General features: G+C 44.1%; 1 protein-coding gene across 1 annotated transcript in view; it reads left to right on the top strand.

Annotated features, from left to right (window-relative positions):
- Positions 1 to 12,500, top strand: part of Tusp (WD40 superfamily protein Tusp) — a 162,142-nt gene that overhangs the window by 71,302 nt on the left and 78,340 nt on the right. Inside the window, 1 exon segment of the mRNA XM_045749248.2 lies at positions 678 to 842. Coding sequence (XP_045605204.2) covers positions 678 to 842 — 165 coding nt within the window.

The raw sequence follows: 12,500 nt of genomic DNA, 5'->3' as shown, positions 1-12,500 counted from the left end.
CTCTCACCACTGGCACCTGTGTTGGGGCATATTTCGGGACTCTCTGCAACTTGGGTTTTGTGATAAAAGAGAAATGGTCCGGCGTTAAAGGTACGCAAGGACCTGAAACACTTTAAGAACAACTTTGTAGTAGTCGTTATGAAAACAAAAATCTACAATTAAAGAGAACTTTGAGAAAAAAATTTAGTTAGTAGTTAGTAACAGTTGACTGATAGTTCAGTGTCGGGCTGAAGAAGCAGAGCCCAACCCCCGCAAGCACAACTAGGTGAATACACAAACCTGAACTCTCCTTATCTCCTGTATTTTCACCTGTTACGCCCTTAATGTCTGTCACTATACTAGTAGTTCCATCACCATCCACTGTACCCATCACCATCCACTGTACCCATCACCATCCACTGTACCCATCACCATCCACTGTACCCATCACCATCCACTGTACCCATCACCATCCACTAGACCCATCACCATCCACTGTACCCATCACCATCCACTGTACCCATCACCATCCACTGGACCCATCACCATCCACTGGACCCATCACCATCCACTGTACCCATCACCATCAAACACAATTTTCATTCCAATTGAAAACAGTAGGATATCCCACCTGAATAATATTTGTGTGTGTGTGAGTGTGGAGGAGAGCGGACTAACACGTGTGTGTCTCTGGGCAGGACGAGGGCTGGAAGCTGAACCGGGTCCACTACTACCAGGAGGGCTGGCTGGCCACCGGCAACGCCCGGGGCATCGTCGGCGTCACCTACACTACTTCCCACTCCAAGAAGCCCTCAGACCTGCCATCCAGGACCAACTACAACCTGAGGGGCCACAGAGCTGAGGTGAGTGCAGAGAGAGAGAGAGAGAGAGAGAGAGAGAGAGAGAGAGAGAGAGAGAGAGAGAGAGAGAGAGAGAGAGAGAGAGAGAGAGAGAGAGAGAGAGAGAGGGAGGAATAAAGATGAGATTGAGGCAGACAAACACTCACACACTTGGATACAATAACCGCTCGACACACATACAGACATAGAGGTAGACAGGCCACAGGGACGTTAGAAATAACTTTTTCAGTGTCAGAGTAGTTAATAAATGGAATGCATTAGGCAGTGATGTGGTGGAGGCTGACTCCATACACAGTTTCAAATGTAGATATGATAGAGCCCAGTAGGCTCAGGAACCTGTACACCAGTTGATTGACAGTTGAGAGGCGGGACCAAAGAGCCAGAGCTCAACCCCCGCAAGCACAATTTGGTGAGTACACACATTCAAAATCCGGACACAGGCGGATCGACACACACGCAGACACAGCCAGACACAATCAGCTCCACACACACACAATCAAAGAGAGTCTCGGCCAGGCCGGCATACAACCATACTGAGACACAGACAGACAGACAACACAGCCAGACTGTGAGAGCTTGGCTATGCACAGTTACTGGTGTGGTATATGGCAGTGCACTCAGCCCTCACACCACTCTCCAGTACTCAAGCGTGAGTGAATGATCCTAGTAATTGTATTAATGAGAATAGACCTTGCATGGGGGATGTCTGTGTGAAGCACTAATTGCCATGGACAATGTTATTGGACGAAGGCCATTGTGTGCCCTTTGTGTGACGATTTACATAGTAGCACAGTGCCAAGCGAGGTCGCCATCTTGTGTACCACTCACATTATATTTCCAGCTGAAGACTAGAAATGTACAATTCTGAGGGTGAAGAAAAAAAATATATGTATTCAATTTTTTTTTAATGTGACTTACACCCTTTCCTAAGGTGCTATATACCATATGTATACAACATCTTGAGAAAGGATGTAGGTTACGTCTGAAAATTTGCTTTCTAATACAATTACACATATATTGGGCCCTTCCTTCACCTTCATTCAAGCACCACCACATTGTAGCAAGTTTCGGCTATGCACATATTCCAAGGATAACATCAACAGCATACTTTACAACGGCAAAAATCAGAACATCGTTCATGAACCTAAAATAACATTCAATTTAACAATGAAAATACTACATTACATATAGTTTATCTAAATAAGGAGGTGCCAGAGACCGGCCCTAGAGTAGGTCGGCCCATCCTGCAGCCTCTCTCAAAAATCACACGAAGAAATATGAAAAGATTCTGAGGTTTGCAACGAGGCTCGTCCCAGAATTATGAGCGATGGAGAATGAAGAAAAAGTGAAAGAGATGAACCGAATATCAGAAGAAAAGAAAAGAGAAGGCAAAAGAAGCATAAAATTCTTTGGGGAATTGACAAATAGATGTTCATAGTGAATATCAATTGATCAGATTGATATAGTTGGAAGATTGAGAAACAGATGAGTCATAAATAAGATTGAGAAACAGATGAGTCATAAATATGTTATAATATAATAGTTGCTAATGTAAGAGTAGCAGGGAACTACAATGAGCAATAGGAACAGGTTGTAGAAGCCAACTTTATTCATAATTTAAAAAGCAAAGTTAATAGAAAAAAATAGCTCGAGATTCGTTGCATTAGACAACTGGCAGCCGGGAAGGCGGGGGTCCAAGAGATAAAACTCAACCCCGCAGGCACAAATAGACGAGCACAGACAGGAAACACAGTGAAGGAAAAGGAGGAGGAGAAGGAGTGTTCCTCCTGATTAGAATCAACTTCCAGAAAAGAAGGATTGACTGGACACCAACCCTTAACTGTTACCCCCCTGTCCATCCAGCAGTAAAAAATGGGTACCTGGTTGTTAACTCTCTGATGCCTGACCTTTCAAGGTCTTTTTCACTGCCTGTGCTGCTTTCTGGATGCCTTAAGATGCTCATTTTGCTTCAATGAATTTTCTTCGCCTGCTCTGTATCCTCCTTTGACACGTCTTGGCAAAACAGGTTAAGGCTTACCATGAGCTATAGATCACGGTAAGATCTCGACCTGCTAACAGAGGGCAGAAGTCTTCTGCTCTTGTACCCACCAATGTGAAAACAGAAAAAAAGAAAAGCCTTCATCACCCAGAAGAGGCAAGGGTCAGTAGACAAGTTTGTCCCGCTCCAAAAAAGAGAACAATGAAATGTAAAGGAGGAACTCATTGTTTAAACAATGTTAAAAAACAAACCAAAGGGTATGGAAAAATTAGATGAATAACAGAACACGGGAGCAGAGAAGGGCACCAAAGCGCCAGGGATGAATACCTCAATATGAAACAAGAAACAGGCCGTTTACAAACGACAAACTGGAAAGAGTGAAGACATAACCAACACTAATTTACAGCCACACCTGGAGGAAAACATCAGCAAAGGAACAGTTGATGATATTGAGAACATGGGAGGACATATTCACAAAGAATGACAGGGAGGTGTGTGAGGAAACTCATCAAGTGATTCCAGGTTTTCACAATAAAGCAAGGGGTACTTCCTGAACTGAAGGACATGGTGTTATATTAAGCATCACTGGAGAAATTTGAGACTACAAATGTTGAGGTAACACTGCATCTGCTGGAACTGGACTTGACAAAAGTTCTTTGGCCACAAAAATCAGAGCATAGATCGTAAAAGAGAGAGCAAAAACCCTGTTTATCTATTTTAATGGTGCTTACATAAGTCACTGAAAATAGGAGACAGAAAGTTGGAAGATAGTGTAATCCTACCTTATAAGAAGGGAGACTTTTGGAGGGAATGACACTAGGTAGTGTCCCTATCTTGTATACCATGTAAGGTGATGAGAAGATCGCGAGAAGAATTCTACGACCGAGCGACAGGTATCAAATAAGATAGAAAAGGTTGAACAGACTGCATATTTTCGGACTGTCAGAAGAGTTTTGAGACAGAACCCCATTAGGCACTAGTGCACAAGCTGGAGAAGAAGGCAGGAGTTTTTTTTTATTATTATTTTCTACCACAAACGTGGCCACACATTTACAATGCTAACCAGAGGAGTGACAGGAAATGTACTGCAGTGGATAATGGAGTACCTAAGCAACATAAAACATGGAGTCACTGTGAAGGGAGAGATCTGAGACTAGAGGATGTTACCTGTGGGGTTCCACATGGGCCAGTACTCGGACCTATCATATTTCTGAAATACGTAAAGAATCTTCCAGTGGGAATTTGACTCATTCATCACAATGCTTGATAATGATGCCAACATTTTTATGATTATTATGAGAGAGGAAGACATCAAGAAACTACAAAATAACCTGGACAAGTTGAAACAATAGTCCACAAATGCCTACAAGAATTAAATTCGAGTAGGTGAAATTTAATGAAACTAAATATAGGGAAGAGGCTTGCCAGGTGCAAGCAAATGCATTAAGGCATATCTAATTTTACTTATGCTATATATACATACCTGTGTATACCATTTTCATATACTATAAACTAACGTGGAAGACACTTAAGTACTCTATATCTACCATTTCCCTAAGCAGAGCAACTAATTACTTTTCGGGAGTTCCAATGTTTCATTAGTAAGTATTTGGGACGGTAAAGTGGAAACACTGTGTTTCTAACTATATACAGCCGCACCTCCATACATATTACTACAATCGTTTTTTTAGAACAATAAGTTCTTTGAGTAAGTATTGTAATTAATTTCATATTTTCAAAATATTGTTTGGGTCCGTCTGAATGAGTAGAGATGAACTGAATTTGTTTACCCATGTCTTCCTATTTTTTAATTTGTTGTGAAGCGGGGGGGGGGGGGTCACTTTGTTGTTTGCTAATGGGGTGGTGGGGAGGAAAGGTGGGGGGAGGGGGAAGAGGGGAAGGGGGAATCTGTTGTGGGCTGGAGGGGGCCGAGGATCGTTGGTAGGAGAGGCTGAGGGGTAACGATGGGCTGGCTGGATAGGGTGGGAAAGAGCGTATATCTCACTATTACGCACTTCACTTGACGAGCCAATTAGAGAATTGACTGACGCGAGAAGCGCCAGAACAGTCTGGCAACGAGGAGTATTGTTGGCGGAGAGGGAGAGGGAGAGAGAGGGAGAGGGAGAGGGAGAGAGAGAGAGAGAGAGAGAGAGAGAGAGGGAGAGGGAGAGAGAGAGAGAGAGAGAGAGAGAGAGAGAGAGAGAGAGAGAGAGAGGGAGAGGAGAGAGAGAGAGAGAGAGAGAGAGAGAGAGAGAGAGAGAGAGAGGGAGAGAGAGAGAGAGAGAGAGAGAGAGAGAGAGAGAGAGAGAGAGAGGAGAGAGAGAGAGAGAGAGAGAGAGAGGGAGAGAGAGAGGGAGAGAGAGAGGGAGAGGGAGAGAGAGAGAGAGAGAGAGAGAGAGAGAGAGAGAGAGAGAGAGAGAGAGAGAGGGAGAGGGAGAGAGAGAGAGAGAGAGAGGGAGAGGGAGAGAGAGAGAGAGAGAGAGGGAGAGGGAGAGAGAGAGAGAGAGAGAGAGAGAGAGAGAGAGAGAGAGGGAGAGGGAGAGGGAGAGAGAGAGAGAGAGAGAGAGAGAGAGAGAGAGAGAGAGAGAGAGCGGTTGTTTACGTCACACCACAGGACAAGGGTGCCATAGTGAACACAAACAATCAGCACCGTTGTATTAAAGAGTGCCACGTGTGAGCAAGCGAGGAAACAAGTGATATGTGACGTGGGAAGAAATAATTGATAAAAAGGAAAGGTAAATGTCAGTTAAATTGCGAGTGTCTTAAGGCAATGGGACCCTTACACCTATCCCCCATCACCCACCCATTCCCCCATGTCTATGCTGCCATATTCCCCCACCAGATGCCACTTTACCTGCCAGGCACCGAACCTTGTCAATCACTCCTTCCATCGCCAGCGTCCTCACCCTTAACATTTCCCCCAATTCGTTACCTTAATGTGCCTTTTCACCGAAAACTTAATAAATAATTAAACTTGAGTAATAAAGGTAAATGAGAAGAAGAAGAAGAAGTAGAAGAAGAAGAAGAAGAAGTAGAAGAAGAAGAAGAAGAAGTAGAAGAAGAAGAAGAAGAGGAGTTCAGTGTTAAGAGAGGAAACAATGGTTGACAAAATAATCACCACCAACCATCGTCTTAGAAGACACTGGAGGTGGGAACAGAACAGCAGAACAGCCAGGCAGCTGTTCAATACTTTGTGTCAGTGGTTGAGGGTAATAGTTTGGGGGTGTGTGAATTAGTGCCAGCTGGCTGGCCTGTTGTACCGGGGCGTTAGATGTTACAGTATACTGATAACTCAAGGATCAACTGAGAGAAGAAAAACTGCTAGATAAAGCAAAGCCAAAGGAAGGATAGGGAATAGGGAGATCCTAGGGACAAAGATGGAGTGATAAGTAGTGGTCAAAGGACATGACGACATGGCTTACGTTACAATCACTAGAGGACCAAATGACAGAGGAGTAGATAACAAGTTTCAGTGCCATAAGACATTTGAAAGAAAATATAGAGCCATTAATAAGAGGAGGGAAAGCAAAGGAAGCGAAAGGAGGGCTACCAGTAGAGGTCACTTAACTAGGAAGGCCAATTCACGAAAGAGAGAAGCTAGAGGGCCTGGAGAAGGTCAACGAGCACCTAGAAACAAACTCTGGCATGAGTGATGAACTCGGAGAAGTTAAGTTACCTTGAAGGAAGTAAAGGAATTGAGGGAAATAGACCACAAAACAGATGGAAATGTACTTCGGCTTCAGCATAGGATAAAACCAGTGGAAGATGGAGGCAAGGCAGCAGAGCAGGCAATAAGGACAATAGAAGTGAGAATACAAACATCTGAGAATGTGACATAAGTTGGGAAGAAGACTATACAAACATTTGCTGAGTAGCTCAAGGATCAGAGGGAAAGCAGATCATTAAAGCAACCGTAATAGATACTGTAAAAAGATAGAAGGTTGTGAAATGTACAAGTCTGAGGAAAAAATCAGTGGCATTCTATAACATAACAAACCAGTAGAGATGATTTGTATTAAAGTTATGTTTAAAAATGAAGATGGCATTAAAGATAAAGGAAGGAATTTCCAAAAAGGGTGACTAAAGAGCAACCACACATTACTACAATTTTGGAAACGAAACTGAAAAGTGTTGCAGGCAATGCAATCTTCCCATGAGGATATCATGTAATAAAAACATATAAGATGAACAGGTAAGGAGGTGGTACAGCCCTATTTGCACAACTATTCTGGAGCTTTGAGGAAGTAAAATTAAGAAAGGAAACCTATCAGCAAAAGTACTTACTAAGGATAACAACATTTAAGGATAACATTTAAGAGACATGAAGACAGTTGTAATAGTGATTTACAACCCCCCAATAAACAATAGAAGGCCTTGGGGAAATGATAAATGCCACGAGGCTTGCCTAAAGGTAATAGAAAGAGCAGCCACAGTGCCAAGAGGGTAGGGGGAGGGGGAAAGGGGCAAGAGCCAGGATTCTCATACATGGTGATTTCATTCACCGATAAATAGACTGGATAAATAGGGACATCCCGCGGGGGTGGTGAGACATGGAGAGCAAAACTAGTAGAAACAGCAAACTCTTCATGAAACAACAAGAATAAGGGAAGAGGACCCATCAGCAACACGAGACTTGCTGTTTACCCAAATTGATACAGACCAGGAAGGTCTCTATCACCTCACACAGAAATCACTTGTGGATTTGCTCTCTATCACCTTCTTGAATCTTGTACTGTATCTTGAAGCACAAGATTAAGAAAGAGAATGAGATGCCCCTTGGAGTTGAGATATCTGCATTTAGACGATGAAGCTGTAGGCGTTTAATAGACCAAGACACACCTGAGTAAAGTCCAATGGGAAGAGACCTTGATGGGGAGACAGCAAATGAGATGGTGGAGGATTATTACTAAGAAATCTAGAGATACAACGGCACGACCCATTCAAGACGGCGGAGAAGAACAAGCAGAGTTAACACCTGGCTCAATAGGCAGTGCGGAGAAGCACAGGAGAAGGTCAGAGAAGCATGGACCAAGTACAGAGTACTAGGAACAGAGGACAATAGGGAGGCACTAGACTGAACTGGAAACGTATATACCAGAGTCACCAGGCAAGCTCAAGAGGCAATTTGAGAACGACACCCACACGAGGAGCACCCACACACACACACACACACACACACACACACACACACACACACACACACACACACACACACACACACACACACATTTTTTGGACCCTAACATTAATCTTATTGTTAAATGGTTCCTCTGTTGCTTCCTTCCCTTCTACTTATTCCATCTCCTTTGTCTTGCTTCCTCTTTCTTCCCTTTCTCTTTGTCCGCCTTCCCTTTCCTCTCCCTCTTTTTATCACTCTACCCTTCCTTCTCCCTTCTTCTCTACTACGTTCTCCCTTTACTTTGACTCTCCTTCTACTTCTCTCTTATTCCTCTTTTCATTATATCTAATTTTACATACTGTTGGTATTCTCTGTTCTGTCTTTCATTCTCCCTCTCTTTATCATCTTTCCCTCGCCACAAAACATTCTTCCCTCCCGATCACCATAACAAAATAGTTTCTGCTATTTCTGCCACTGTCAATAAATGAAATACTGATTCTGGCCAGTATCATGTCACTGTTTTCCTGCTGGTCTCTGTCTCTCAGTCTCTCTCTATGTCTCTCTCCCTCTGTCTCTGTCTGTCTCTACCTGTCTCTCGATTATTCTATTATTCACTAGAAATGTCTGGTTGCTACCCATCCCTCTGACCTCTTGTTATCCCTTGACCTTACTCACGTGTCAATCTTTCACTCACTTCCGTCTGTTTCCCGTCACTACCCATCACCCAAATTGTTCTCACTCTCAATGTAAGCCACAGTGTAAGCTTACGGGTGACGCTGCACCATCAGTATAAGTGATATTTCGTGTCAAGCTGAGGGTGACATTGTATTAGTAAGATCTATAAAGGAAATGTCTTTTTATCTGTACAATTTTGGAGGCCAGACGCTAAGGGTTAGCCAATCCCGACTCTGCAGGGTGACTGGTGAGGCACATGTCACCATCATAGTCCGGTTGGAGTTCAACCCTTTGCTCCTATTAAAAGGGTGGTTGGCTCTCCTGACATTCACCATGTAATCAGTGGACACGAAAGGTGGTTAGCTGAGCTCCTAGAGTTTGCGACGGTCTTGATTCATGCAGGTCGGCGTTCAATCCCCCGACAGTCCAAGTGGTTGGGCACCATTCCTTACCCCCCGTCCCATCCCAAATCCTTATCCTGATCCCTTCCCATTGCTATATAGTCGTAATGGCTTGGCACTTTCCCTTGACAATTCCTTCCCTTCCTTCCTAGAACTTAATTATTGATAGAGCCCCCATGGAATATATATATATATATATATATATATATATATATATATATATATATATATATATATATTTATATTTATATATATATATATATATATATATATATATATATATATATATATATATATATATATATATATATATATATGAACCGTCAGTATAGTAATTTTTATATGTATTTAACTCAATTTCTATTCCTCCTAAGATTATATCATTATACATTATTCATTGTCGCAAACCTCAGTTCATATATTGATTGTGAAATGTGTTTCAATTTGCTTTTCAATTTTATTTGATAAATTCTGGACATTAACATAATACTCTGCATATTAATTATTGTATCATTCTGGGTATTAATATAATCTCCCCCCCAGTTGTACCACAAGGTGATTACTACCACAAATATATATATAATATTTCAGAAGAAATACAATATAAGCATCGCTGTATTGTTCTGTGAGTACACTACAGTTGAAGATTTATTAACTGCCTGAAGAGCCACTCACACAAGATTTTCCCTGTCAGTTTGGTATATTGCCTGTCAGTTTGGTATATTGCCTGTCAGTTTGGTATATTACCTGTCAGTTTGGTATATTACCTGTCAGTTTGGTATATTGCCTGTCAGTTTGGTATATTGCCTGTCAGTTTGGTATATTGTCTGTCAGTTTGGTATATTGCCTGTCAGTTTGGTATATTGCCTGTCAGTTTGGTATATTGCCTGTCAGTTTGGTATATTACCTGTCAGTTTGGTATATTGCCTGTCAGTTTGGTATATTGCCTGTCAGTTTGGTATATTGCCTGTCAGTTTGGTATATTGCCTGTCAGTTTGGTATATTACCTGTCAGTTTGGTATATTGCCTGTCAGTTTGGTATATTGCCTGTTAGTTTGGTATATTGCCTGTCAGTTTGGTATATTGTCTGTCAGTTTGGTATATTGTCTGTCAGTTTGGTATATTGTCTGTCAGTTTGGTATATTGTCTGTCAGTTTGGTATATTGTCTGTCAGTTTGGTATATTGCCTGTCAGTTTGGTATATTGCCTGTCAGTTTGGTATATTGTCTGTCAGTTTGGTATATTGCCTGTCAGTTTGGTATATTACCTGCCAGTTTGGTATATTGCCTGTCAGTTTGGTATATTGCCTGTCAGTTTGGTATATTACCTGTCAGTTTGGTATATTGCCTGTCAGTTTGGTATATTACCTGTCAGTTTGGTATATTGCCTGTCAGTTTGGTATATTGTCTGTCAGTTTGGTATATTGTCTGTCAGTTTGGTATATTGCCTGTCAGTTTGGTATATTGCCTGTCAGTTTGGTATATTACCTGTCAGTTTGGTATATTACCTGTCAGTTTGGTATATTACCTGTCAGTTTGGTATATTACCTGTCAGTTTGGTATATTGCCTGTCAGTTTGGTATATTACCTGTCAGTTTGGTATATTGCCTGTCAGTTTGGTATATTGTCTGTCAGTTTGGTATATTGTCTGTCAGTTTGGTATATTGCCTGTCAGTTTGGTATATTGCCTGTCAGTTTGGTATATTACCTGTCAGTTTGGTATATTACCTGTCAGTTTGGTATATTACCTGTCAGTTTGGTATATTGCCTGTCAGTTTGGTATATTCCCTGTCAGTTTGGTATATTACCTGTCAGTTTGGTATATTGCCTGTCAGTTTGGTATATTACCTGTCAGTTTGGCATATTCCCGCGACGGTAAACAACTTTGATAATCTTGACGATACCTGAAGTTGACTTCGTTACAAGAAACTGGGGGCTTCTTGCATCCAGCCGTAGGGTGCTGGGGGCATCTTCCATCTGGCCGTCGGGTGCTGGGGGCATCTTGCATCCGGCCGTAGGGTGCTGGGGGCATCTTGCATCCGGCCGTAGGGTGCTGGGGGCATCTTGCATCCGGCCGTAGGGTGCTGGGGGCATCTTGCATCCGGCCGTAGGGTGCTGGGGGCATCTTGCATCCGGCCGTAGGGTGCTGGGGGCATCTTGCATCCGGCCGTAGGGTGCTGGGGCATCTTCCATCCGGCCGTAGGGTGCTGGGGGCATCTTGCATCCGGCCGTAGGGTGCTGGGGGCATCTTGCATCCGGCCGTAGGGTGCTGGGGCATCTTCCATCTGGCCGTCGGGTGCTGGGGCATCTTCCATCTGGCCGTCGGGTGCTGGGGCATCTTCCATCTGGCCGTCGGGTGCTGGGGCATCTTCCATCCGGCCGTAGGGTGCTGGGGCATCTTCCATCTGGCCGTCGGGTGCTGGGGCATCTTCCATCCGGCCGTAGGGTGCTGGGGGCATCTTGCATCCGGCCGTAGGGTGCTTGGGGGCATCTTGCATCCGGCCGTAGGGTGCTGGGGCATCTTCCATCTGGCCGTCGGGTGCTGGGGCATCTTCCATCTGGCCGTCGGGTGCTGGGGCATCTTCCATCTGGCCGTCGGGTGCTGGGGCATCTTCCAACTGGCCGTCGAGTGCTGGGGCATCTTCCATCCGGCCGTAAGGGGCTGGGGGCATCTTGCATCCGGCCGTAGGGTGCTGGGGCATCTTCCATCTGGCCGTCGAGTGCTGGGGCATCTTCCATCCGGCCGTAAGGGGCTGGGGGCATCTTGCATCCGGCCGTAAGGGGCTGGGGGCATCTTGCATCCGGTCGTAAGGGTGCTAGGGCATCTTCCATCCGGTCGCAGGAGACCGGTAGCGGGAGAAAATCCTTCAGGAGGGCCAGGAGAGGTGGCGACACTCAGGTACAACACGTCGCTATACGGTACGCGACGGCCGGATGGTCTCATAACTGGCAGCATTTGCATCATGCAAATGATGCTGCATGATGCAGTAATTATGCAATCATGTGGGGGATTTATACACTGTGTGGTGATGTCAGTGTGGGGGATCAGACACGGGGGTGATATAATACACACACACTACACTTTCACAGCCTCTGATGTCGAGACGTTAATGGCCTACCCGGCCGCCCCCACACCACACCACACCTCTCTCTATTATCTGTCTGAAGTAAAGTGAATAATCCCCCCCCCCCTACCACCATCCCGCCAAAATCCCTCCCTATTGTTGGATTAATGGGGATTTATATGGCCATCTTTCACCCCTCTTTTTCTTCCTGTCTCTCACACCCTCTTTCTGTTTCTTCGGGCTTCACACACACACACACACACACACACACACACACACACACACACACACACACACACACACACACACACACACACACACACACACACCTCTCTTTCTCTCTCCCTTTCTGCCTGTTGCTCTCAATTTCTCATTCTCTGTTTCTCATTTTTTGCTCCTCTTT

This window comes from Procambarus clarkii, chromosome 27 (genome assembly GCF_040958095.1).
Source record: "Procambarus clarkii isolate CNS0578487 chromosome 27, FALCON_Pclarkii_2.0, whole genome shotgun sequence".
NCBI classification, from domain to species: Eukaryota; Metazoa; Arthropoda; class Malacostraca; order Decapoda; family Cambaridae; genus Procambarus; species Procambarus clarkii.
Note: the sequence above shows the minus strand (reverse complement) of the source record. Positions and strands in the feature narration are given on the sequence as shown.